The 27,628-nt window shown below is 34.6% G+C and overlaps 1 protein-coding gene across 2 annotated transcripts in view; it reads right to left on the bottom strand.

The window, feature by feature from the left end:
• EPHA5 (EPH receptor A5) overlaps nucleotides 1-27,628 on the bottom strand; it is a 353,853-nt gene that overhangs the window by 59,950 nt on the left and 266,275 nt on the right. Inside the window, exon 9 of one of the 2 annotated variants that reach the window (XM_001109851.5) lies at nucleotides 1,611-1,676. The exons of the other annotated variant lie outside the window; for it this stretch is intronic. Within the exon in view, the coding sequence (XP_001109851.5) occupies nucleotides 1,611-1,676 (66 nt within the window). The remainder of the gene's footprint in view (nucleotides 1-1,610; nucleotides 1,677-27,628) is intronic. 2 annotated transcript variants of the gene reach the window in all.

The raw sequence follows: 27,628 nt of genomic DNA, 5'->3' as shown, positions 1-27,628 counted from the left end.
TGTCATCTTCAGTTTACTGATGTGTTTTTTTTAAAAAAATAAGAGTTTTGCTTTCCTATTTTCCTTCTTTTCTTCTATTCATTTTATAAACCACCTGAAGCCAACAATACACTAGAAAAAGATACTATTTTTTTTTTAAATCAAGAATTTCAATCTGGCTAAAGCTAGCCTTTTCTAATGCTTTCAAAGCAACAGACTGATAAATGTTCACACTTCCACTGAAATATTTTTGAGATGTAGTTCAAGGTAAGGCATAAATATCAATGTTCTTTTCTAAGTTGTAAATTATGCTTATTCTGCTTCAGAGATGATTTATCTATGTTAACAACTATAATTGACACTAAAGTGGAATAGACAATTCAATGACCATTTTTAGTTTTTCATAGCACAAAAACACACCACACACACCCACACACACACACACATTAAAACCAAACTTTATACTATAGCTTTTGCCAGATTTTAGTTTGTATTTAGTTTGACACTGAAGCCCCATGCTCATAAGAATTTCCTGTGTAAGTTATTTGGAACAAATCTTTACCTTCATATTAAACTTTAAAACTTTCTCCAAATTCAAAAATTTTTAAAAATTGATAAACATATTTCTAAATTACAACATTCTATGTTCGTTCACTCTCTCGTTCTCAGATCATTGGCATTCATTCCACCATTTCTCACATTTGCACATCTGTATACCCTCATTCACACACAATTTTTCAAGCAACAAATATTACTTTATACCTAGAGAATATATCTAACAATTTTAAAAGCCCCTAGGAAACTCTATAGCTTTCTAATATGCATTAGAAAGCATATTCCTTGGCAAATTCTGACTACAAATGACAACTGGGTACAATAGTGCAAGGATTTAGGCTATTTAGTCTAGAAAGAAATTATCTGGAGTATTTCACTTTTCACAAAGTAGCTCCCATTGTGTAGGAGTTCCAATGCATCTGTGAATAGTCATAACCCCCAGATGTATATTTAGGATTTGTACTTATAAATAATTAAGAGTATGCCATTTGGACACTGATTGAAAAATGTGCATATTTTCTACTTCACTGGTATCAAAGTGAGAATATCACTTCTAATATCTGTAATAATTCAAGCTTAATAAAATTAGGTAAACCATTTGAAATTACATGTGGCTTTGTTTTCCAGTGCCACATGTATTCACAACGATATGACAATAGAAGATCAAAGTTATACTGTGGTCATTCCACGGTTTTGGGAGACAGAAAAGGTGATTTTGCCTTGACAGAAGTAGCATTCTACTTTCATGTGTGACATGGTTTTTACTTAATGGAACAATGAAAACGGTGGCATGTTAAATGTGGAACATATAACTGTAATCTCACAACTCCCTAGTTTAAATCAGGACCACAGTAAAAGCCTCAGAAGAGACGTATGAATGCTTGACATAGGGATGATGTGCCATATGTATAATATTTATTTGAAATAATCCATTGTGAAATCACTTGTTAGGATTCAATTTGGGGAGCCAGCTTTATTCTACTCAAATGTACACAAATGGAGAAAGAAAAGAAATGCCGACGGTAATACATATAGGTGGACATCACATAGGAGTGAAGGTGGGAGGGAACACTAACCATATTAGGCTTGGATGGGCAACAGCGCACAGGGAAGAAGCCCTCCCACAGCCACATTCGCAGCAACTGAAAAGCAAACAAGAGAGCCCAAGATAAGGAAGAGATCCCACTCCCTCAAATATAGCATAAAGACACTATGAATTTACTCAGGTGTCTGCTTTCCTTTTCAAAATCAAAAATCTCTAAATGCATACAATTAATTTTTTTTCACAGTGCCTTTCAAATTAAGAAGCGTTTTATGGATTTAAGAAATATAGAGTTGTAGTAAATTGTTATTTTTATTTTGCTTAAAGTGGTTATCAGTAAGAAATGTCATGAGCCAATATATTTGAATTAATTGTATGCAATTAATATAGACATAAAGATGTAAGCCCATTTTAACATATCTCTCCTCAGAAATTCCCTCAAAATTTACATCAGAAGAAATCCTAAATAGCCCTTTAAATACATGTTTTGCACATAGCCTACAAACTTGGAAAGAGTATAAAGACTTTCTTGTGTGACCCACTGATTTCTTATGCTTGTGATATTACTTATCATAGCCTATTGAAAATGTTAGGCATATATAACTTCCCAAATCATTTACTTAGGCCTACCAATTTAATTTTACATTTCCAGATTAAAAAATTGTATTTCCAAATATATATTTCCAGAGCACTTGCTATATAAAAAAGCAAACTATACAGAATACACGCATTTTTCCAGATATTGCAACACTCAAGATTCTTGTAATTTTTCTACATATTCATAGTAATAAATCCAGGAAATACAAAGTAAACTATTTTATAAAATGCACTTTATTGACAGAAAACATGTAAACTGATGGCAGAATAAAAGACATAAGTTACTTAGTGCTTCAATGCATTCATTTCTAGGTATTTTTAAACGAATAGCATTTACAGTGATCTCAACAGAACTATAATGTGAGCTCAGTAACGATATAATATACCAGCATGTCTAGGCTTTCATTTAAAATCTGTCTGTTTTGAACTTTCATTTCTAGAAGTGTATCTACTCTATTTTATATCAAAAAGAATAAACAAAACATAAATTTCCAATAAGTTTGCAAACACTAATGAAGATAGATAATTATTTCCAAATAAAATTCCAATGGATCTTTTCAAAGAAAAAGTAGACAATTTTAATATATTTTCTTTGTAGCACTGACAATATTTTAACTTACAGTACTACTAAATGTCTGAGAATTTTACTGTCACTAAAATGAAATTCTGATTTAAAAAATTGCTACATAACATTTATTTCCACTTTGTTTATTTATTAGAATACATTTTAAATAATATGCCAAATCATTATTTTCACTGTGGAGATACTGAGAGTCAGAGCTACAGTATATCAGAATATTAAAACAATCTAAGAGTAGTTAAGACATCTGTAGAGCATTTTGGCAGATCTTGATATACTTCTTTACAGTAACACCTGTTGCATTAATGTCTCCAACAATTACTACAATTTTATATAAGTTAACTTTCCTACCACTCCTGCCTCATTGCAGCACTCAGATTAGGGGTTAGCAAACTACAGAGAAAGGGCCAAATCCAGTTTACTACTTGTTTTTGCAAATACAGTTTTCTTGGAACACTCACTGCTTGTTGTTTATGGCTTCTTTAGTGCTGCTGTGGCAGAGTTGAGGAGTTGGGGCAGAGAATGTATGGCTTACAAAGCCTAAATCAAATATCTGGCCCTTTAAAAACTGTTTGCCCTCCTTTGTTAGACTGCTAGTTTTTGGAGATGAGAATGACTGCTCTTGCTTGTTTTCTTTTTTTTTTTTTTCTTCATGGTTTAAACACAATGAATGACACTCCTAAGCAGTCAATGTTTTACCATAATTGGTATTAACTAATAATAAAATTATCTCAATTTACTGATATCTACTAAAATAGAAAGCCTGCATATATGAGTTCATTTCAAACAGCAGTTTCAACTCAACAAAAAATGTGCAATTATTGGTTGTTAACAAATGTATCCAATTGTTTGTTAATGAGAAAAAAATGATGCCATTTCCTAATAAAGTACAAATATCCTTCTAGTTGAAAGTGTGCACAGTTTATAAATTCATATAGAATTGCGCATGGGAAAACAATAACTGCATCGTGATTGGCTATTATCTAACAGAATTTGTCTAACTCTTGGTAAGTGAACTGTGTCAAGAAACACATAAACAATTCTAAAAATAATAACATTTTATAAAGTTATCTTAATTTAAAAATAAGCTTTGTGTCATGCACATACACACACATACACTCACACGGAATTCACTATAACACCAAATCCAATAATTTAAATCAACTTACATATCATTAGAATTCTACTTTATTATTTCAATAAAATGTGATTAAAAAAACCTAGAACCATATAAAATTAAATATTTATACTTTTATTGTATTTGCTTTAAGGTGGCATAAAAATTGCTTTACATAATTTGGTAAACCTTCCTTATTTGGGTTGACAGCTATAAAATAGTGACAAATATATGTATTTTTTCTCAGATGTTTTGTAAAAATAAAGTGAGAGAATACATATATTTTACTTTGATCAGTGTCTGGCATATCAAATATTTTGAAGGAAAAGTGTTAGCTATTACTCTTAATTTTATCATAATCGATGTGACAGAATAGATTCTCATTATCTCAGAATAATTTATATTTTTCATAATTGATATGACATTATTAGACTAAATATTTTTATCCATAATAGAACTAAATAAAAATTACATTCAGATTAACTAATATAAATATATAATGGCCAATGTAATTAAAAAAAATCATTTCCACAAAATATGTTTTCTAAGGATTTGGTGATTATATAATACTGCTCATTAATATGTTATTAACAAAACTAAGGCTGAAGTTACTTTTCTATGAACATCAGAAGTTTGATAATGACCCCCTAATAACCTTTTAAAATAATATCTGAAGACACTTTCACAGTAATAGCTTGACATCAGGTGGTAGAAAAAACATATTTTTCCCTCAGCCAATGAATACTCAGATAAGTACAGGTTAATGCTTACAAGCCTCAGAGATGATTTCAAAATAGAAACCAAAATGTGCTAGAAATAGCAAGGAATCTTATCTGTGAGCTCTGATTCAACATAGTCTATATCTGTATTCCCATCGGTGTTTAGTACCTAGAACTCTGTACATAACTGCATGCAGCTATAACAAGATTGTTTTAATCCAAGTTTAAAATAGCTTAGCTCCCTTTGACTTGTAATAATAATAATAATAAAAAAAAAACTGGTGATCTTTGTTTTAACAAGATATTTCCATTTATCCTTCATCAGATTAAAATATGATAGCATAATCTTTTCAGACCCAAAGAAGATTCAAATAAAATTACTTTAGCCAGCTCTTACACAGAGTTGATCAATACAGGTAAGAAGTGTGTCTATGTAAGTACGATAACCTCCCTCCTATGGAAGCAAGGTGATTATTCCTCTAGGGAAGGAATTATCAAAGATGCTGGAACAGAGAAGCAAGACTGCAGGCTATGGATAAATTATGACTTAAATTATTAAACAAGCGATCATAGAATTGGATAAGAAAAACACTAAGTTGTCAATAGATAAATGAGAAAAAAACAAGAAAAGTAATTTCACAAAAGAAGTACTTGAATTACATATGAAATATTTTTATTTTAGTTGTAACAAAGGAAGAAAGCTAAAGGACTGCACCATTTTCCTATTTTAAATTAAATTAACAACAAGCGATGATATTCAGTGCTAGAGAAAACAGAATGGACCTAGTGTTCTAATGTGTGGCAAGTGACACTGAAAAGTGGCACCAATCCTTTAGAAAACAATACTCTAAACCTGTCAAAGAGCAAAAAAATATTCTCATGCTTTGGCCCTATTGTTTCACAAAATAGTTAGATCATGGGGTTTGTAGTCAAACTAGGAGCAGTCCTGAATATATCCATTACTAGATGCATAGCTTTGGATAATCTAATCACTGATGAAATGAGATAATAAAATCTACACCACGTAGGGTTTGAGGTTGATCATATATGTCAAGCTCTCTGTACTGTCTGGAGCTCACAGTCAGCACTTAGAAAGGTTTTAAGTGATATTACTATAAGACAGTCTTAGGGCAAAGTGCAAGCTATATTATTATCATGTACATTATTTGTAATATACATAAGGCTGAGCATAGATTTTAAAGCAACTAAATGATAAAATATTTGTTGGGTAAACCAGAGTATATATGTGAAGTCTATGAAGCAATTAATGTAAATAAGGTATAATATTAAATTTTTAAAAATTAGGTAAAAATCAGTGTGAAGAAAACTAAAATGATGGCATAGGCATATGTCAAACCTGTAAGAGATATTGTGCTGAAATGTTACATTAATTGCATTATAGAAATATTTTTAGTTCACTCTGATTTCATTTTTTAAAGTTGTATTTCAGAATTTCAAAAAAGACTTAAACAAATCTAATTATGATACTTATTGCCATATATTGTCATTAAAGGCCATGAGTTTTTAAATGAGTAAAAAGAATTTAAACACATAACTAATATTAACCAAATAACACTGAATAAATTGTTCACTTGTAATTAACACTAGAATGTTAATTGTTTTATACATTTCTTAAAATATTTCAGGATGCAAAACTGCATGGTACTAAATATGTTTCCACCAAATTTATATGTTGAAGTATTGACCTCAAAAGCAATGATTTTAAGAGGTAGGGCATTTGGAAGTTGATAAGATCATGAGTGCCCAGTCCTCTTGAATGAGGTCAGTTTTCCTATCAAACAGGTTTGAGGGAATTCCCTTGCCCCTTCCCTCCATATGAGGACACAGCAAGAAGGCAACCTTCTGCAAGGTGGTAAGCGAGCCCTCACTAGGAATCAAAGAGGCAAGCACCTTCAACATTAAAAGATCAAGGCCTTAAAAATACTTGGTGACTCAAACTCTACCACATTATTTAAATCCATGTTTTAAATAGAGATTAAATCATATAAATGACTGAGGTGCACCTTAAATAAATGATGCACTTATCATGAATTTCTTTGAAAAATCCCCCAAATTGTACAAATATAAGGGTCTCATATATAGCCATTCATGCTAAGGAAAAAGTCAAAAACATAAACAAACAAAAACTAATTCACATTAACACTGTAATCAGACACTCTCCTTATTTCTTACTCTAAAATAAACCTATTAGGACCTAGAAATATCAAACTAAATGAAAGCAAAAAAAAAAAAAAAAAAAAAAACTTGAGGTGAGATATATTTAGAAAACACTTCAATTATTTTTTTAAGCTGTATTAATAATGACTCTGTGTTTTTACTTCATTTCATTATTCTAATGGGCCAGAGATCATTATAAAACATTAGGTTATTCCTCCATGAATGCCACAGGTAAAGGAACGGATTCAATTAGCAAATGTTATTAAACACGTTAGATACAATTTGCTTATTCCAAAATATATTTGAACTCAAAATAAATTGTATCAAATATTAACCACCTTTCTTAAACTTTTTGCTGCAGTAGAAGATACAGTCATTCTCATTATTAGTAAACATTTACTGAGAATCTATATGCTATTCTTTAAGAGTGAAGAAATTATATAACAACAGCTCTCTATTCATGTGTAATACAGTGGTTCCAAACCTGGCTACAGATTAGAATCAACAAGGAAGCTTAAAAACGAAAGCCCAGGCCTTACCTTGAAATAATTAAATAAGAACATCTTGATTGTGGAACTCAAACATCATTTTTTCAAAATCTGTAAGTTGATTCTAAATTTTCTCTAGGTTGAGAAACACTGATCCAAGAGGTACTCAATAAATATGTATTGTATTGAATTGATGTGTATTATAATAGTTCTTTGGGAATTTACTTAATAAAAGGGAAAGACTTGTAATTAGCATATTAATGGCCTGCATGTAAGTAGAAACTTCAAAAGCACCTGGAGGTGTTTAAAAATAATCTATTCTTTGGTAAGAATGTATATATATATATAGAGAGAATATATAAACATATAATTTATATACACATCATATCTATGTAAATTATGTACAAAATGTATATATAAAAATAATATGCATATAAAGTATTAAAACATATATATCATATATGATATATATCATTAATGTGTGTTTATATCATATATATGATGTATTGTATATATGATGTATATATCATATATGATGTATCATATATAATATGATGTGTTTATCAAATATACATATAATACACACACACACATTAATCAGGTGGAATTCCATTAAGAAATTTAAACTCAGATGTGGTTTCTTCTTTGCCCTCCCAATTAATATTTCCAATAATTATGAAAGGCCTGGACATGATATTAGTGGCAACAATAACAGGTTAGAAAGAGTTATGTCCACTCCTAAAAACCTTTCCTGTGTTTCTTCAAGAACAAAACCACAATCACCACTGCTACCACCATTATCACTTTCACTGCTACCAGTAAAAACAAAGCAAGAAAAGAAATATTAAGAAATGCTATTTTTATCTTTGGCAAGATTATTATAGGAAAAAAAAAACAGCATGGAACTATGACTATTGTGGAGTTCCCTCTGATATTTTGGGATGATGGATTTTATTGAGCTCACTGTAGAGTGCATACCCTATTTTAGAAGACTTCAATAATGCCCTGGTCATAATATTTCCCAATCTGAAGAAGTAATGGTATCTTCCTACCAACTTATTATAAATCAGACACTTGGAGATCTCAGACACTTGGACAGATGCAGACACTTGTATGTTTCTTCTAATATTTGTTTAAAAGTAAGAAAAGGGGTGCAGGGAAGTAGGAAGGAAGGTGTGGTTTTAAAAGTTTTGATTGCCTTCTCAGTGATTTATAACATAAAAAATATATATGATATAAATCATGTAAGCCATATTCCCATTTGGAGCCACAAATAAACAATATTAAACACTATCATGTTCTGGAAAAATATAATTTTTTACAAAGAAAGTCTTGCACGTGTATGATGTGCATGCGCATGTAAAAATTACCTTCCTTATTTTTCAAAAATCGGTTTGTATACAAGAAAGTTTCTGCCATTAATGAGTCAGAAAGGAATGGAAGACGAGATTGTGCAGGGACACAGGAGAGGCTGTGAAAGGCCAAATAGACTGGGCTAAGGAGTCACAGGAAACCAGACATGCCATATGCACTCATACCTATGTGCCTTTTTCCATCATACTCTCTCAGCCATCTCTGGTAAAATTTATCTTCACCCTCAAGGTGCAGTTCAAATCTACCACTCCTCTAACAATATTTCCGTACTCACTTAAGCAGAGGTAATTGTATCTTCTATTCTCACACTGATTTCTTCTCAATTTGTTCCAAATACTTACAATCTATAGCAACTGGTCCAAGAAGTCAAACCATAACCTCTGTAGCAATCAGACCAAATAGTCAGAACTTAATAACTGCAAACTTCCTTAATTTTTGGTCCCTATTTCCAATTTAAGATCAAACAAAGGAAGCCAAATCACCTAGGATGCCTGATTTTAGGTAGCCAATTCCAGCTTCACTATGCCAGCAACCTCCAAATCTGGGCCTAATCGAAGCCTTCCCTTTTTCCCCATTGTTACATTATCCTGCCTGCCTTTGGGTCTCAACCAAATGCATGTGATTTTGGCTGATCCTCTTCTGTAGTAAGCTGTGAAAAAATACTCTGTGTTTGTTCTCATCTGGGTGATTTCAGCTTATTTCCACAGAAGAGATAATCTTTACTAGTTCAATAAAAGGAAAATATATGGATTCATCTTTGCAATCAACAACCATCTTATTTCTGTTCTAGCATAATAATAGTGTTGATATACAACATACTGAATCATGTTTCTTACTCCTGCAGAACGATGCCTACACTGAGCAAACATCAATTACCTCCATTTCTAGAAGCCTAAATTTGCTAAGCTTCTTCCACTGAGCTCTTGCTCTCCCAGTCATCTCACAGCTGAAACACGTCTGTCTCGGGGGCCTCTTAGAAAAGAACGTAGGATTATCATGATGAACCTATTTGTGCTCAGCTATTTTAGGTTTTAAATTATTTTGAGAAAAGTAGAGAGAAAAATTGAAAGCAGATAAAGTAGTAAATAAGTGATGCTGTTTTTGTCCGTTCAAATAAATAACATTTATAAACACAGCTTTGAAATTACTGTTTTAAATACTCATTTAATGAAAAAATACCATCAATTAAAACTATGAGTGAAAAAATACCATCAATTAAAACTATGAGTGAGTTCAAAAAAAGAAGAATATGAGTAAAAGGAAAAAGTCAAATATATACATTTTTTAGCTCCCTCCATTATGTCTGTTTAGTATTTTTCTAAAATTGAATCACATCTATCAGCATGAAACTTTTAAGGTGGAAAAGTCAGAAAGACTAAGCTTTCCATTTACTTATGTCTCTCTCAAATAATAAAAGTAATTGTGGCAATATACTGAAATTACCAAAACTCAAGAAATGTATGTATTTTGTGATAAACATTTTATGATAATTGAACATACTCTAGAATGACTTAAGAGGAAGCTAAATGTCACATTTTCATATCACAATATTCAAATTCCATGCAACTACATTCTGTTTTTTATTAGCATTGATCAGTAGCATTAAAATCACATATTATAATAGTTGCCATAATTATTTAAAATTAAATATTGTGCTGGTGATAAATGTGAAATATTTAATACATTGTATATGTAACATAGTGATTAATTATGGTTACAATTGCTTTATACATTGAATTGTGTATAAATGCATGTGTGTGATTATATTCACAAAAATGTACCCTTATAAAATGTTTGTAATTGTGACTATATATGATCTCCAACAGGAATTTACCAAACATTGAAAAATACTTTAATATTATAATATCTGTGTAATCCTGATAAAAATCAGACAGATTAATAGAATGGCTTTCATAGCCCAGAGCCAGCATAGACAAAATAATACCCATGTAGATGCTTATTTAGTACATACTACATGTAGAATCTTACAAGATTTTTTGGGGATAGTGATAGCGAAAACCACTGCTGGGTACTCACATAAGTCTTTGGAAAATATCAATTTAAATCCCCACGTACACAAAATTAACATTTTAAAGATTTTTACAACCCATGCAAAATAAACATTACTAAAACACAAACAAAATTTGACACTTCCAATAATATAGCTCTGCTCTGTGAAGTGCTACAATCCCACTAACTTTAATGGGTAAAGAACCTGTTCATGCAATTTACAAAACAGATGTTAAAACCGCTAATGACTATACTTTTTGCTTATAAGTGAATGACCCTATTAAATCTAAAAATAAAAATAAATTTAATTATAAATGCACAGTTATTTTTCTCCTATTAAATAAGCAACGATGTTCTAGGTTGTGAACTACCAATATCATGTACTATTGAGGGGAATGCTAATTAGTACAGTAGTTCAGAAGGGTCATTTGTCAATATGTATAAGCAATCTTAAAAATATTCGTATACATTGACCCTTACTTTGAATTTTATGAATGTGATCTAAGGACATTAATGACAGTTATAGTAAAATACAAAACAAGCACACACAGAGACACACAAAATCTTTCTCTCAAACAACAATTACACACACACACAGCAAAATATTCATGACAAATATCAGACATTAGCATACCTAACAGACATTAAATTTTTGCTTTTAAAATATTTTAATTGCTCAAATAAATTTTATATTGTTAAGTAAAAACAACCCACAAAACTACAAATTAAAAATTCAACTGTACAAAAGATATTTTAAATATATATGGCAAAATATTAATACTGTTTGCTTCTGGTGGTGTATGATTAACTTTCTGAATTTTGTCTTTTATGTTCTTTGTAATTTTAAATAGGAATTAAGAAATGCACACCTAAATAAAAATAGCGGCTTAGTAAGAAATTAGGGCAATTGACTTAACTCTGCCAACTTTGTAACCTGCAATGTAAAAAAAAAAAAAAAAAAAAGGCTGAAATTTATGGGAAAGGGAAGAAGCAAGATGTCTTGGTAATGTCAGCAAATAAGGGCATTCATTTAAGGATGTGGCCATTTATCTAACCTCTAAGAATATGTTGGAACATAGCTAAAGTAGTCCAGGTGAAATCTGAGTACTTGGGATTTATGGAGGCACAATGTGTGGAAGGAGGATTCATAATGATTTTCACCTTAGGACATTTGGTATATACTGAGATGGTCCCCTAATAGACTTCCAAGGTGGATTATTTCAGAGTTCTCCTTGGAGCCGGGGGTGCTGTCCAAAGGCTTGGAGACACTGGAGCAGGATCCAGTCACCCTGCCTTTGGAAACTGATAGGAACAAATGGGCTAAACTGCACAAGCTCCATTCAGATATTTGAGATATACAGAAGTTCCTTCTCATTTCAATTTTTTGGATGAAGATTTAGAAGCCCCAAGGCATAGGTAGAAAGATACAGGGTGGTAAAATGCACATCTGCTTATATTTTAAAGTAGCTTTTTCCCTGTTGGGGCTGAAAAGCAACAGTATACACCAGCACAGGTTTGAAAGGATTAATAATTTATCATTAAGGATTAAAAGAAAGCCTTATCCTGGCCCACTGCTTCCCAAATTACTAGAGAAGAGACAAATCCAAAAGACTACAATATGTACATTTGGAACATGAAGAACAGGGATAGGTCAGGAAAAGTCAGATATCAACAACACAACAAATCATCAAGAGGTTCCTATGTATTACAAAAAGCATGAAAGTCATACAAATGTAGAATATTGGTTTATTACATATTTATCCATCTAAATTCCTATGTAAATAATTTTAATTCACTTATGTAAATATTGAATTCATGCTAATTTGATGATGCCTTGTTTGACTTTTAGATCATCTTTGGTATGATTTAAGTGACTGAATTTCATCTTAAAAGTTTTCTGAGGAAACTGGACAACTAAATTGGCAATTCCTTATATTTTTCCTTGCAGCAAATTACAGAAATCAGAAGATTTGTGAAGGTTTAATGTGTATATTGCTTAAATAGTTATACTGAACTTTGCATCCTTAAAAATAATAGCATCGTGGTGCTGGCATATCCAAAAATCTCTTGAACAACATTAGCTTTGCAGATTTTTGGTAAAATTCCAGTATATCTGGGAACAATTAATATTAATGTAAAAAGTATTTGATTTCATCTTATATTCTTTAATGTTTCTGAAGATTCAACTCTTTTCTCTGTAATTGCACATTATGATTATCTTTTACATTGTATGTGTAATACTCCTCCATATCTTGAAACAGTTTCTCTTTGTATTATACAGTAAGGATACTAATAAATGTATTAAACAATTGAATTCAATGATTAAACGATCAAAGCTACATAACTTCAATTGAAACTCAACATGGACAATAGTTTATTTGTATTTTAATGCTGGCAGGATCTGTGCATTATCTATGGAGAGGATCAGTTTAACCAAAGGCAACTTAATTTGCTTCAGAAAAAATCAAGGGGGATAGGCATAGCAATATCAGAGAAGCACTAGGATTCTCCAATATCAGAGGCATTGAGAGCTATTGGAGGTAGGCATTAGGTACTTATGAGATACATGGAACTATTTGAATCTATGGAATCGTCTGTCTGGAGGGACACTAAAGAGGAATCACAAAGTTGGTCTAAACACAGCCTAGAAAAAAACTTGGGAAACAGGTTTCCGCAATTAATTTCCACAGGGAAGTCAAACCTTGCCAACTTGATGAGATCTTGCCTTCTGGATGGAAGTAGGGGTATAGTAAGGAAGAAAAAAAAAAAAAAAAAAAAAAAAAACTACACTAAAATTTCAACTGTATTTCTTGGTTTTCATTGCTTTTCAATCTATCAATCTATCCTGGTCCAAGAGTACTCCAATTTTTATATATTTTTTTTCTGTCTGTATATTATGATATTTTGACATCTTAGAAACCTCTCTGCCTGGGGAAAGATTGCCCCTCTCATGGCTAACCAGTTCCTAGAAGTAGCAACGTACTTAGCCTACAGCATGTATTTGAGATGCAAACTAACCAATCTGGAGCAATACCTCTTCTAACCTCCCCTTAACTTCAGGAGGCAATATTACACTGCCTTAATAACCCCAGGCCCAGGTTCCAGGAAACTAGAGACCTCTTTTGTAAGCCCAAAGTTAGCCAGAATTATTCAAACTAGCCAGTGTACATTCACATAGAAATGCCAACAAAAGCTCACTCCTAGACTTTCCCCTCACGCCTGTCTTCTTCCTCCTGACCAAAATCTGGTGTTTCTCTGATGGTCCTGCATGACATGCCATACTTTCTGTTTCTAGGACCTGTGAATATAATAAACTTTGTTTTCCTATGCCTCTTCTGTGTTTCTTCTTGTGGTCATACCTGACTAACCATCACTTAGAAGAACACAGGGCAAGAACTCAACGAACAGCAGCCATCACGGGTATGCAGATTCCAATGCCAAATCTTGCAAATAGGAAGAAATGATAATATGTTATTTAAAACAAAAACAAGGAAGAGTCCCAAAATAACAACAAAGTCAACTGAGATTGTTATCTATAATAGTGGTGGCTAAAACACAGTGTGACAATGAGAGCAGACATAACTAATATTTCATATATAAAAGTATGCCATTTTTCTGTGAGATTAAAATATTAGAGGCGTAAAAAAGTAATGAGAGAAACAAGGAGTGAGAGACAGTAAGGGAGTTTTGGTAAGCAAAATAATTGGTATATTTGTTTTCATACTGCTATAAAGAACTGCTGGAGACTGGGTAATTTGTAACAGAAAGTGGGAGGGGAGGCCTCAGGAAACTTACAATCCTGAATCGTTGTGGAAGGGGAAGCAAGGGGCCTTTTTCATAAGGCAGCGGGAAGGAGAAGTGCCAGGCAAAGTGGGAAGAGCACATTATAAAACCATTAGTTCTTGTAAGAACTCACTCACGATCGTGAGAACAACACAGCGGAAACCGCCCCCATGATTCAATTACCTCCACCTAGTCTCTCCTTTGACATGAGGTGATTATGGGGATTATAATTCAAAATGAGATTTGAGTAGGGACACAAAGCCTAACCATATCAATTGAAATATAATATGCTTTTTAGCATTATAACTATCACAGCCATCAGGAGTATACAAAGTCGGTCCTTCCAAATGGCATAATAAAGAATTCAGTTGCTTGAGACTGAGTTGCTAATCTATTAGAAACAGTTTCTTTTTTTTCCTGGTTCATGTAAGACCTTATAAAGCACAGATCTTGAACAAATGTGGCTTTTAGCTGATGTTTAAAATCATCTGGGACACTTTGATTCATTTTTCAACAATGAGTATACTTCCAGACATGGCTCAGGAAATTAACTGATTTTTTTTGTTGAATAGATGTTCTAGCCTTTGGCATAGGGCATTGCTATTGATTTTCACTGTGGAGCTGGGTATCAGGTGTCTGTGAAAGCCTGTGTTATTGTGGGTTCTGAGAGATGTGTAAAATTCCCAGAAACCTAGGAGGGTCTTCCGCCAGAGCCCAGCATCTTCTGGAGTGCCAGTCTGTACTCTTTCAGATGAGGATCACATTCTTAAAAAAATGGAGCTTTGAGCAAATGGAGCTTTAGACAGAAAGTGTATTTTGCTCTTGTGGTTAGGCTTTTGACCTGCCCTTTGCTTCATACTAGGTGAAATCTAAGTCATTTGCTTCTTTACTAAAATAATTTGTATCTTTGCAAGTGAGTGATATTAACCTCTTGTTTCTAGTACCATAAACTGAGTTTTTCTTTCAAATGTTTGCCTCAATATAACTTCCTGAGCATTGCAGTGATGTTTACATGTTTGATCTGTGGGATGTTCAATAGTGTTGAGCAATTGAGCCAGTAACCCTCTTAAGTTCTGTTTCCTAGGACTGTTTGCTTCCCACAGTGGGCAATTAGTTGTTGCTATGTTCCTTGTCTTCCTGGCATTACTCTGCCCTAATCCCCATTTGTCACTTATTAATAAATTATGATCTGCTCTCTAATTATTTTGATTCAGAGCCTTTGAAGAAAAAAGCATGTAATCATGAGAAAATAGAAGAGATAACAACCCTCAGATATTAAATCAATACTCATGTCTGGATTTTTTATAGTTGTACAAAGTCACATCTATTGCTAACTCATACGTTTCTGAGATTTACTTTTAATGAGCTTTTATCTAAAATCTGTGATTGTATATATGATTACAAATGTTTGGTTATCATTATTTTAAAATATAATATTTATAAGATTAAAATGTTTTCATAAAATTTATTGTTCATCTCAGAACTTATTAAATTCTGAAACTACATAAGCCTAATCATGTTATAGATGTCAAATATATCAATTTATAAGAGTTATTTTTGCTTGATGTCACCAGGAACATCATGACAATGGTATAAGCATGTCCAGATGTCAAAGAAATAAAATCATAAGCTAGTGAAGATTTATTAACTCCTATGTACTACTTCTTGATATCATTGCATTTATTTTGTGATGGGATCAAAAGGTTTATTATTTATTTATTTAAAGGTGTATTTATGGGTTGTGCATTTCATTGTGTTTATTTTAGAGATATTAAAGTTTTTCATTTTCTAAAATGTCAATATTAATGGGAAAAAATGGACAAACCACTTCAAATGGAGATTGATACACAGCTTATCTTTAATTCAATAGCTTATGAGTTATTTAATTAAGTTACACAGGAGAGCCACAGAAGCCTTTATCCTCTAACTACTTACTGGTTGACAGAAGAGAGAAGACATTTACACAATGCCCTATAATTTGTAGTTTAAAGTGTTAAATTCTATGAGAATACTGATATATTGTTTTGATATATTGTTCAAAGGAGATAATACTTTGGCTAAAGGGATTGAGGGACTTTCTTTTTCCTCTATTCATGATAGAAAGTTTGATACAAGTCTTCACATATTGGTAAGGCTTAAATATTGAGGGATAATATAGAGTTTGTTCCAAGCAAATGGAAGATGTGAAAAAGAGTGTAGAGCGAGAGATTCTGTTTCCTCTGTCTCACTCCATGTGCTTTGTATAAAACTGATCCTATTTTCAGTTTCAGGTGTGAGTTCCTATGGTGTCGGTCACAAAGTGTAACTTCTCCATCCTCTTCTTAGTTAAGGTCCCAATACTACTGATTGACTTACTCTGTGGAGCTAGGTATCAAGTTTCTGTCACAGCCTGTGCCATTTCAGCTCTGAGAGTGAAGGGTGAAAGCCCTAAAGTCAAATCTGTGTTCAACACAGTGACCATTTCCCCTTAGTGATCCAAAGGTTGCCTGATCTTTTCCTACCTCATGGGCCTCTCCTTCTTAGGGCACTGTGGCTGGATCTTATTCTTCCATCCTACCTTTCAATATCAGTGTCCCAGGGTTTTATCCAATAACTTCATTTTAATCAATGTCTTTAAATACCATATTTGTTCAACAACATTCTTGAATTATGTTTCAATTGCATAACAGATATGATTTTAAACACCTGGATCTATCAGTGCCTGTCCTTTAGACTAAATGTTTTAATCTCTGGGAATTTTTCAGCTGGAAGATCAATAATTTTCTTTTAGATTAAGCCACTATAAATTATGGCTTCTATCATTTGCAAGCAAAGAAATCCAAGACAACAACACATGGTGATAATTCTGGAAAGGTAATTTGAAGTACATTTTTAAGAGTCTTAAACTCCAGCTGCACTCCTCCAGTAATACTTTCATTAGATATTTACCCAGGACCTACATTATAATCCTTATATTCAAGATCACATATCTACTGGGGTGATAGATACATTAAATGGTGAACTAAAACTACTTCAGTGAGAAAATAAAATTTTAAGGGTAGACAGAAATGGAATTAATCAGGGTTCACAAATTTAGGTATGACCATGGAGTTGGTGACATTTAATTTGTGTGAGTTTAGAATAAATACAATTTACTGGGTATAATTGTCCCATGAAGGGAGGAGAATCTACTGAAATTCAATGTATTTTTTAGTGTCAAGCTAAAACTAACATTAATTTTTAAGAGGTGTTTTATTCATATTTCTGATAGTTTCTAAAGTTTTAAAATGTAAATTCCATTATTTTTAGCAGCAGAAAAACAGAGGCTTCCCATACAAAAGTTCAAAAGTTGAATAATCACAAGTCTTGGGGAAGTTATATCCTAAAGAGCAAAGGCCATGACATCAGAGCTGGGTTCAAGCTCCAGGCCCTTACTGACTAGTTGTATACAATAATTTATGTTCTGGACACTTTCCAAGAGTAAAAAAGGCACAGATAAAAATCCCTATCATTTTGTATCCTTCTCTAGTAGGACAGACAGACTAAAAATGATGCATGGTGTGCAGAGGAAATAATCATGTCATCTTTTTAGTATGCTTAATTGAGAGAACAAGATTGAGCAAAGATTGGAAAGAAATAAGAAAAAAGCTATAAGGTTCTCTGTGTCAAGGAAGTTTTGGACAGTAAGAAGAGCCAATGCAAAAGAACAAAGGCAGGACCTTTCTTACAATTTTTAAGAAACAGCAAGAAGATAATTTTATCAGCTATAAATTAGATATAGATCTAGTATTGAGACATGGTGGTGTGAGATATTACTTGCAAAACTTTAGAACATTGCCTAGTAGTAAATGCTATGTAATTAATGTTAGATAATGTTATACTTTTCATTACTATTACCATGTTACTTCCATTAGGCAAAGAGGCTTCTCTGCAGGTTTTAGAGCATACCCTTCATGAATATACTTTTCACAAAGTACTCATTCAAGAAACTATGATGCTTTGATATCAGATGTAGTCAGAGCTCATTCATGTGTCTAAATTAAGTAGCTGCATTCAAAACTCTGGCATAAATATTTTATTTGGCTCCAAATGAGCTTGAAGAAAATTTTCTAAGTTCAAAGGATTTTACCCTCTAGCCATTGCTTTGACTAACATAAGAACCGTTCCAGGCATGTAGCAAGAACTCAAATATTTCTTGAATTAATGATTCAGACTAACTGAAAAGTTACCATGAAGAGAAAAATTCCAATTCCATTGTAAACTCTTCTTCTTCTATGCCTAACTATTGTAATTCTGTTTTATAAAATTTTGTCTCCTTACCAGGCTACTAAGTAAGAGTAAGAACATTTATAGAAAGGACACTGTTTTCTTATATCACATGTCCTGGACTTACCTTTGTGTTTATGTGCAATAAGTGTCCAAAAGTGTTTGTAATGGATAATTGTGAAGATGTCATTTACAACCTATCTTACTTCAAGGGACTTAAAAGTAAGTACAAAAGGCTAAATTTTAATATTATTTTCTTGAAACAATAAAACCTACTGTTTTATATAAATTTACTTGTTTCTCTAATTTCTAGCACGGTCTGATGACTGTAATTATGATAGCCTCTATTATAGTATTGGCTGACGTCTAAAGAATTTTTGCTTCAGAAAACTGTGACATTTCAAATGGATTGAGTTTCAACTGTTGAATAGAACACAAAGAGAAACAGTATTGAGTAGTTTTATGTCTAGGTACAAGATTTGAACATGACCATGACAATCAAATGGAAGATTGTTTGGCCAGAAAATATAACTCTTAACAGGCATTAAGCCATTTCCTTAATTAAATTTATCATCTAAGGAACATCATAGCATTAAACTCACATATGAATAGTCTTAAAATTGATGGCAGTGGCGGCCTGTCTGGAGTGACCACTGCAAAGGCAACAACTGCAGAGGGGGAGGTGAGGCCGAGGTTACGCGCTCTGTGGAGCCAACAGAAGATGGGAATTGATGGAAGCCCACCTGCTTCCAAATTGACAGGGCAGGAGCCCTGCTCTTCTAGGCACAGCTGCAGCCACCCAACTGCGGCTATAGATCTTGGCATCCCTGTGCTTTCGGGAATCCCAAAAGACTCCCTGCCCCTGCAGGCTCAGACATGCCTGCTCCTGCTGCCTGGCCTCTCCTTGCTACTGGGGCCAGCTCTGATTTCAAAGCAAAGTTGAGGATAAGCCTGGGCACTGTTAAAACCTTGCCGGTGTGTGTGCATTCGGGGCAGTGCTAACACACAAAACCCCTGCTACCTAGGTATTGATTAGGGTTCAAGTTCCCTTTGCTCTACAGAACTTAAGGCTAATTAAGGGGAATATTGTAAAGTTTTCAGATGACCTCACAGTTACATAGAAGCTTTCCAGAATTTAACTCAAGTATTTGAACTCACCTGGAAGGACGTTATGTTACTTTTGAGTCAGACTCTGACTACCACTGAAAAGCAGGTCACCCTGCAAGCAGTACAGAAGCTTTGGGATGAGCTTTGTATCTCATATAGTTCCAGGGAAGGGGATGAGCCTTATCCCATTGGAAGAACAGCAATACCACTGGAGGACCCTAAATGTGACTGCAATGATTAAATGGAAGAATGAAAGAGGAAGAATTATCATGTGTGTATCCTGGAGGGATTATGAAGGACTAGGACTAAGCCTCTCAGTTAGTCCAAGCTATTCATGATAGAACAGGGATTAGATGAAAATCCCACGGCCTTCCTGGAAAGGCTAAGAGGGTCCTTGGTAAAGCACACATCTCTAACTCCTGATTCAGTTGAGGGACAACTGACCCTGAAGGATAAGTTCATATTCAAGCATCCCCTGGCATCAAGAGGAAGCTTCAGAAACAGGCCGTGGGACCAGATAGTACTTTAGAGAACCTCCTAAAAGTGGCCACTTCAGTCTTTTACAATAGGAATCAGGAGGAGGCCCAAGAGAGGGAAAAGAGACACAAGAAAAAGGCAGAGGCTCTAATAGCTGCCTCGCAGGCTCACAAATCCCAAAATCCCTTGGATGGACCTGTTAACTGCTACAAATGTGGCAAGCCATTGGCACTTTAGGAAGGACTGTCTGGACAGCAGGAGGAGGCCACTTTGGCCCTGTCCAATTTGCAGTGGGGACCACTGAAGAACAGACTGTCCTTGGAGACAGGTCACTAGGTCCAGCCCAAATGGTCCAGCAGAACTGATGGGCCCTGGGTCACTTCTCCCTGGCTCTGGTGGTTCAGAAGCCAAATGGAGAAAAGTAGACTTCCTCCCGGACACTGGAGCAGGTCTTTCAGTTCTCTCCAATACAACTCCCCTCTCCTGTCTTAGCAAGATCGTGGAGTGGGGAGGGCATCTCAGGAACACATTTAACCCAAGATTTTTCCCAAACCCTTAGTTGTAGAGACCTCTTGCTTACTGCTGTTCTCACCTTTGTTCTGTTCCTCACCTAAAATATTTTTGTCAAAGACTCCTTAATCCTGAACTCCCAAGGGATTATCTACCCCCCTAAAGAGTTATTTCTCCTTTAAAGTTTAACTGCCTCCATACAAGGTTTAATTTTTTTGACCAAGATGAAACAGCTCTAGTCACAACATTATTTTTCAAAATAGTCTACTCTTAGATTGTTTTTTCCTTTTAGCTCCTCTTTGTATAATAATCACACTTGATCTAAGCACACTTAATCTCCTTGTAAAATGTGTTTCTTCTTGTCTAGAGGCCATCAAACTCCAAGTGGTCATGCAACGGGAGCCTCAGCTGATGGCTCCTTTCTTCCCGGGCACCCTTAGATAGGCCTCTGAGAGAGATCTGACTGCTGTTTTCCCCAAAACAATGCCCCCTATCAGTTTGAAACAGTTAAGAGTAGTCACTGTCCCTATCCTAATGGCAGTTAGAAGTACCTCTTCACAGGGGCAATTGATGGCAGTGGTGATCCATCTGGAGCAGCAGCTGCAAAGAAGCTGGTTGTAATTGGGGAGGCATGGCTTGGGTTGTGTGCTCCATGAAATGAGTAGGAGACAGGAAAAAAGGTAGAAGCCTCACCGACCCCCTTCCAATTTGGCAGGGGGGGAGCCCCGCCCTCCTACATGAAGCTGCTCCTACAGACACCCAGCCACAGCTGAGGACCCAAGCATTCTTGCGCTCTCAGGGGCCTGAGAAGGCTCCTGCCCCTGCAGGCTCAGAAGGCTCTGCTCCCACTGCCTGGCCTCTCCCCACTCCTGGTGCCCACTCTGATGTTGGAGCAAAGTTGAGGATGAGCCTGGGTGCTGTTGTGACCCAGGCATATGTGTACAAACTTGGGGTGGCACTGACACACCAGTCCCCTGCCACCTTGGCCCCTCTGAACTTTGGGCACCAATGAGCACAGGGGAGAGCCTGAGGGAAATCTGAGAGTGGCTCAGCATGGGCCTGCAGGAACCCCTCAGCATGAACAGCCTGGGTGCTGTGGACAGCATGTTGATGGTGGCAGGAAGCAGACAGGATTCTGGACAGAAGGCAAGGGCTCCCACCTTCAAGTCAGGGATGGCTTGAAGTCTGGGGGATAAGCTATCACTTCTTTGGTCCGGAGTGAGAAGTTATGGTGCTTTCTCCAGCCTGCCTATGGCTGCTCATAGTCCAATCAACACACTTTCTTCCTGCTGAAGCCCATAAAAACCCTGGACTCAGCCAGACTGGAGAGACAACAGGACTCCCTGTGTACAGATAGGAGCTACCCACTGTGGGTCTGTTCTCCACTAGGGGCTCCAGACTTGGAAAAACATGCCTGCAGATAGGAGCTACGCACTCTGTGTCTCCTCTCCACTGTGAGCTGCACTCATTGGGATGATCTACCTGCAGAAAGGGGCTACCCACTTTGGGTCTCCTTAGGCTGTACTGGTTACTCAATAAAGCACCTCTTCACCTTGCTCATTCTACAGTTGTCCACGTACCTCATTCTTCCTGAACATGAGATGAGAATTTACGACCCACTGAGTGGTGAGAGTGGAAGAGCTGTAATACAAGCAGGGCTAAAACACATCCCTCCTCTACACTCACCATATTGCTAGTGAGAGAAGAGAAGAGCGGCAACCCTTTGGGGAGCCCAGACCTAGGGTTGCTCCGAGTCAGGAATTTGACACCCTCTTTGGGGCTTTGCAGTTTCTGTTCTCTCCAAGTTTCCAGGCACCACCACATTCCCCTCATCCAGACATGATGCCCACAGTGAAAGCTACTTGTGATGCATCTGATTCAGCTGCAGGCTTGCACTGATCAAGTACTTGTGCTGGTACCAGGAGCAATCCACCCCTCCACAGCAGTCAGCATGCCTGGCTGTGCTCAGTGGCCAGACCCTGTGCTGGCTCACTCATGCACCCCTCACTGCTCCATGCCTGGCGTGCCCTATGCAATTGTGGGATTTGGGCTGGTAACACGAGAAGAGTGCAGCCTGCCAAGGCGAGTGGGCAGAAGGAGTCTAAGAGGCCTGAGCAAAACTCAGGCAAAGGTTCCCCTGGCCACAGAGGCTTCTGGCTGGAAAAGCAACACCCTAAGAATCCTGTGACAAAATCATATATAAGGCCAAGCAGCATAACAGAATTCTTCTTCCTCTTCAGGAGACATTTTTGGCTTTTTGTTTCCTGCTTCTAAAGTTAGCAAAAAGCTTTAAGTGTTTGGCTTACATGCAAGAACATGTGCAAACAAGGATGGAAGAGTACATGTGTGCAATGTCTAAGTTTTTACTTCTAATTGTGTATGTGGACTTAATTTAAAATAAAAAGTGAAGCTCTGCATGCTTGAAATTTAATTAAATTCAGGATCACATAATAAGTGATCAGAAACATAGTATTAAAAAATGTTCTTTAATTCCATGACGAAGGTTGTATTTAGAAAGATTCAAAAAAGAATTGCTTCTGTAAACTAAAAGATGTTTTCCTTTGTATGTCTATACCCCTAAATCTTGTTACTTTAAGCTTTTCATCACCCTCTGAACTATTCAGAAGTTAATTTTCAGAATTTAGACTGTTTGAAATAAGGACATAGATAAATAAAAAAGTCAACTTTATAACACTAATCATATTTAAAGGATTAAAAAGAGGAAAAAATAAAGTGAAAAACTTTCTTAAACATTTAACTGGAAAACAGTGAAAATATTCATTGAGGAAAGACTGGTTAATTAAACATTTAAAAATCTGTAAAATAGTAAATATAAGAGATAAACTCCACAAAATTGGGACAAAAGAAAGTTATCAATGCCCAATGTCATTAGTGATAAAAGAGAAAGATTAAAGAGCAATTTCAATATGCTGTGCATATAAAGAGGCTTAATTTATTTCCATCCTAAGATGATTAGCTCATAGTTTGTGGAAGGCATGTCAATTGTTTTATAATCCTGTAAAAAACATTTAAAGGTTAATGGGAAACAGTGGAGAGAGTCTGAACCCTGCAGAAAATACCCCATAGATTACTTAACATATTTAAAAAGGAAGATCACACACATTCTAAAATTGTCAAGAATTCTAATATGTTATACTTCTATGCCATTTTGTTAAATAGGATTTTTCCTTCAAGATGGATACTTTACATTATTTTAAATTTTGTCTGGGTAGGAATATTACAAAATATTTCTGCATAATCAACTTAAGCCTGAAAATATTAAAAAGTCTCTATATTTGATTTATTTTTCATCCTTGAGTGTATTTTAGAATTTTAAAAGTTAACCTTTTTTCTTTGAAAGAGATTAGTGTCATAATACCTAGTGTGTCATCATTTGCACGTTTTTTTTTGTCTAAGTAAAAACACAAATTTTTAGTGAATATGGATCTTCAAGATATATTTCCTCTTGGGCCCAAATCATAAAATAAATTGCCAATGAATATTACATGTAAGCAATATTAATATTTTGCAATATATCAAAATAAATGAACTTATTTAACCAATGATGAGTCCAATTATTTTTAGTTAAATGATGTTATCTAGGAGCAAATATCTGGGTTATCATATCATATTCCAGATATTAGATAGTAATAAGGGTAAGCTCAAAGTGAGATGGTAGTCTAAATGTTGTGTGTGTGTGTGTGTGTGTGTGTGTGTGTGTGTGTGTGTGTGTCTGTGAGAGTGAGAGAATCAATCATATTTTGGCACAGAGAGAAGGGAGAAACGTATCTAATCCTATATCTTTACATCTTTCCTAGCTCAAGCTTTTAAAAATAATTTGCTATTACTCAAATATAGTTTCCCAAATTTATGTTAGGTTTTGGCCACATTTCTTCATTTAATTTTCCAGTTATTTAACAAATCTTTACTGGGTTAATTCAGGACAATCTAGGTACTGCAGGGTGAGTTAGATTTAATTGGTCCAAACAAAAATTACAAAGTTCATTGTCTTAAGTGAGATAGAAAAAGTCTTTCAAGAATCCTATCATTTAGCTTTTGAATAGTTATACTTATATAATAAAATATAAAATAGTTTGTCCATGAAGAGTACAATGCAATGGCCAAGGACGTTTCTATCATATGACAAATGCTCCCTAATAGTCAAGAAAATACATCCAAGAAAATAAAGTAATTAAAATTTCATGCAGAAAATTGGCTTCTAAAAAACTATAAGCCTCAGATTTGTTTTTGGCGAAATGTGCTGTCTTTTCAACTGCAAATTCCTAGTGTCAGCATCTTAAACTGTGTTGCAAAATTAAATTGGATTAGAAAAGAATTTTAATATGAATGAACAATGTACTAATTGCTTAGATGTTGCTGTTTTTAAAAGTAATTACACTTTCATTAGACAAAATGTTCAAAAATGTTTTACCAAGCCTTGGATTTGGCAGAAAATTAAGCTATGTGTTTTGGGCATAGACCTGATTCTAGTACAAATGAGACATTATACTAAAATTTCATTTTTCTTGAACAGCAATTTCAGATATATATAGAATTTGCGTGTGTGTGTGTGTGTGTGTGTGTGTGTGTGTGATAGAGAGAGAGAGAGAGGGTTAGGCTTTGTGTCTCCACCCAGATCTTATCTTGCATTGTAATCCGCATAATCCCCACATACCAAGGGAGAGACCAGGTGGAGGTAATCGGATTATGCGGGCAGTTTTCCAAACGCTGTTCTCATGAGAGTAAATTTGTTCTCAGGAGATCTAATGGTTTCATGAGGGGCTCCGCCCCCTTGGCTCTTCCCCCCTTCAGCACTTCTCCTTCCTGTCGCCTTGTGAACAGGTGTCTTCCTCCATGATTGTGAGTTTCCTGAGATCACCCCCTGCCATATGGAACTGTGAATCAATTAAACATCTTTTCTTTATAAACTACCCAGTCTTGAACAGTTCTCCATAGCAGTGTGAGAACCAATACAGAGTGTGTGGGTGACTTTGTATGAATGCGTGCGTGTATGCACTACAACGATACTACCCTTCAGTTACCAAATAGTAAGTAGATTGAAAGTTCTTTCAAATATTTTGTTGTCTAATGCTAAAAATACCACATAAGGGTGAGCAAGAATCCGTAGCAAACTGTCACCTGTAAATTCACTGTGCTAAGTCTACAACAACATATTTCTGATAATTGATGTGTATCCTTTAATAAACTCTCAAAAACACAGATTTATTGGATTCTAGACCTCGGTTCTTTTTTCCATTTTTATTCATTTCTCCTAAGTGTGCACACAACAAATACAGAATCTTCTTATAACCTCCACGTCCATAAATATAACTAATGTTTATTGAACTTATTAGAAAGGAAACCACTAACTCTTATCTCAGTCTGAAATAAAGAAATGGCATTACAAACCAGCTCTGCAAAGGCATCATCTATAATTTGGGGTGTAAAAGACACATTGTCACGTGGTAGCTTTCTTAGTAGTTACAATTCATGCAACTTCATTATACTATTGTGTCAAAATCTGACAAGTCTAGTGAAATCAGCTTATCTTCCAGAAAGCAGGGATACAGGTTGTGCATTCTCCCCAGGTGACTTCAGAGAGATGAAATCAGTGGGGCACTAGATAGCCATCCCCCTGCCTGGGATGGGCTTGATTGTCCTCAACAGAACACAAACTATCCCCTAGCTAGAAATTCTAGAAATACATAAATGCCAATCTAACATTAAAAGTAAGCAATGAATTACTGCATATATTTTTAAGAAAACTTCAAACAAATAAATAAGAACCAGAAGTAATAGGATTTTCAGATACAATGAGGGAATGTTCAAAAGATTTTGTGATATTTTATAAAAATAAACTGTTACTTCTGTAATTTAAGGATGTAGTCATAAATCTTTTCAGAACACAATATGCAGTACTTTGAAAAGTGCCCAATTCTGTATATTTATGAGTTGAATAGGTGCTGAAGAGTCAACAGTAAATGAGTAGAACAGTAACAAAATCAATATGAACATTGATTTCCTGGCTTTTTGGGGGGACCTTATGGTACATTTTCACTTTTTTTCTGAGAAATAAATATTTCCATGAAGACTTTCATTAAGTTTTCTATAATGGTCTAACACCAAAATATATTTTCAAATGGACAGCTCCCATTACTACATATCCCTTCTAATAATGGCCTGGATTTAAAAAATATGTGAAACTATGTTTATTGTAGGAAAATAGCATACTCTTGTTTTATTTACTTCACTTTGTTTTATTCTACTTTATTTTATTTTATTTTTTATTGTTGATTATGCTCAGCTCAATATCAGAAAACACCTAGAACAGCTCTTCTTAAGACTCAACTTCTTTTTTGTATAAAATGAAAAAATGTAGATACATAATATATTATATATTCATGTATCTATTTCAATAATATTTAATATAATTCACTTCAAATCAGTATACACCATAATTGAAATATTTAGGTTGAAATCACTTAGAAGCTGAAAATAAAAGCAGTCAGTGAAAATGTTTGGTCATTTTCTAAGGAGCTTGTTTGCCATAATATCTGCTTTGGATACACCACCCTGTTAGGATAGAATACTGGCTAAATAGAATCATGTCTTATTCCTCAAAAATATACTTGGCACAGAGATAACTTTTCCCAAACACTAATTAATATTGAAGCAGACAACCATATACACTTTTGAGGGACAAAAAATTTCAGATTAAGAAACCTGTGTCATATAAAGAGATATAGCTATATGAACCGAATAAACAATAACACATCAACGCAGCTCTTATGAAGAGAGCATACCTAAAAAGAGAAATTGTGGGCTTAAAAATCATCAGTAATAGGAACAAGATAAGGCTTAGGAATT

Source organism: Macaca mulatta, chromosome 5 (assembly GCF_049350105.2).
Source record: "Macaca mulatta isolate MMU2019108-1 chromosome 5, T2T-MMU8v2.0, whole genome shotgun sequence".
Taxonomy (NCBI): Eukaryota; Metazoa; Chordata; class Mammalia; order Primates; family Cercopithecidae; genus Macaca; species Macaca mulatta.
This window is presented reverse-complemented; position numbering and strand designations above follow the sequence as displayed.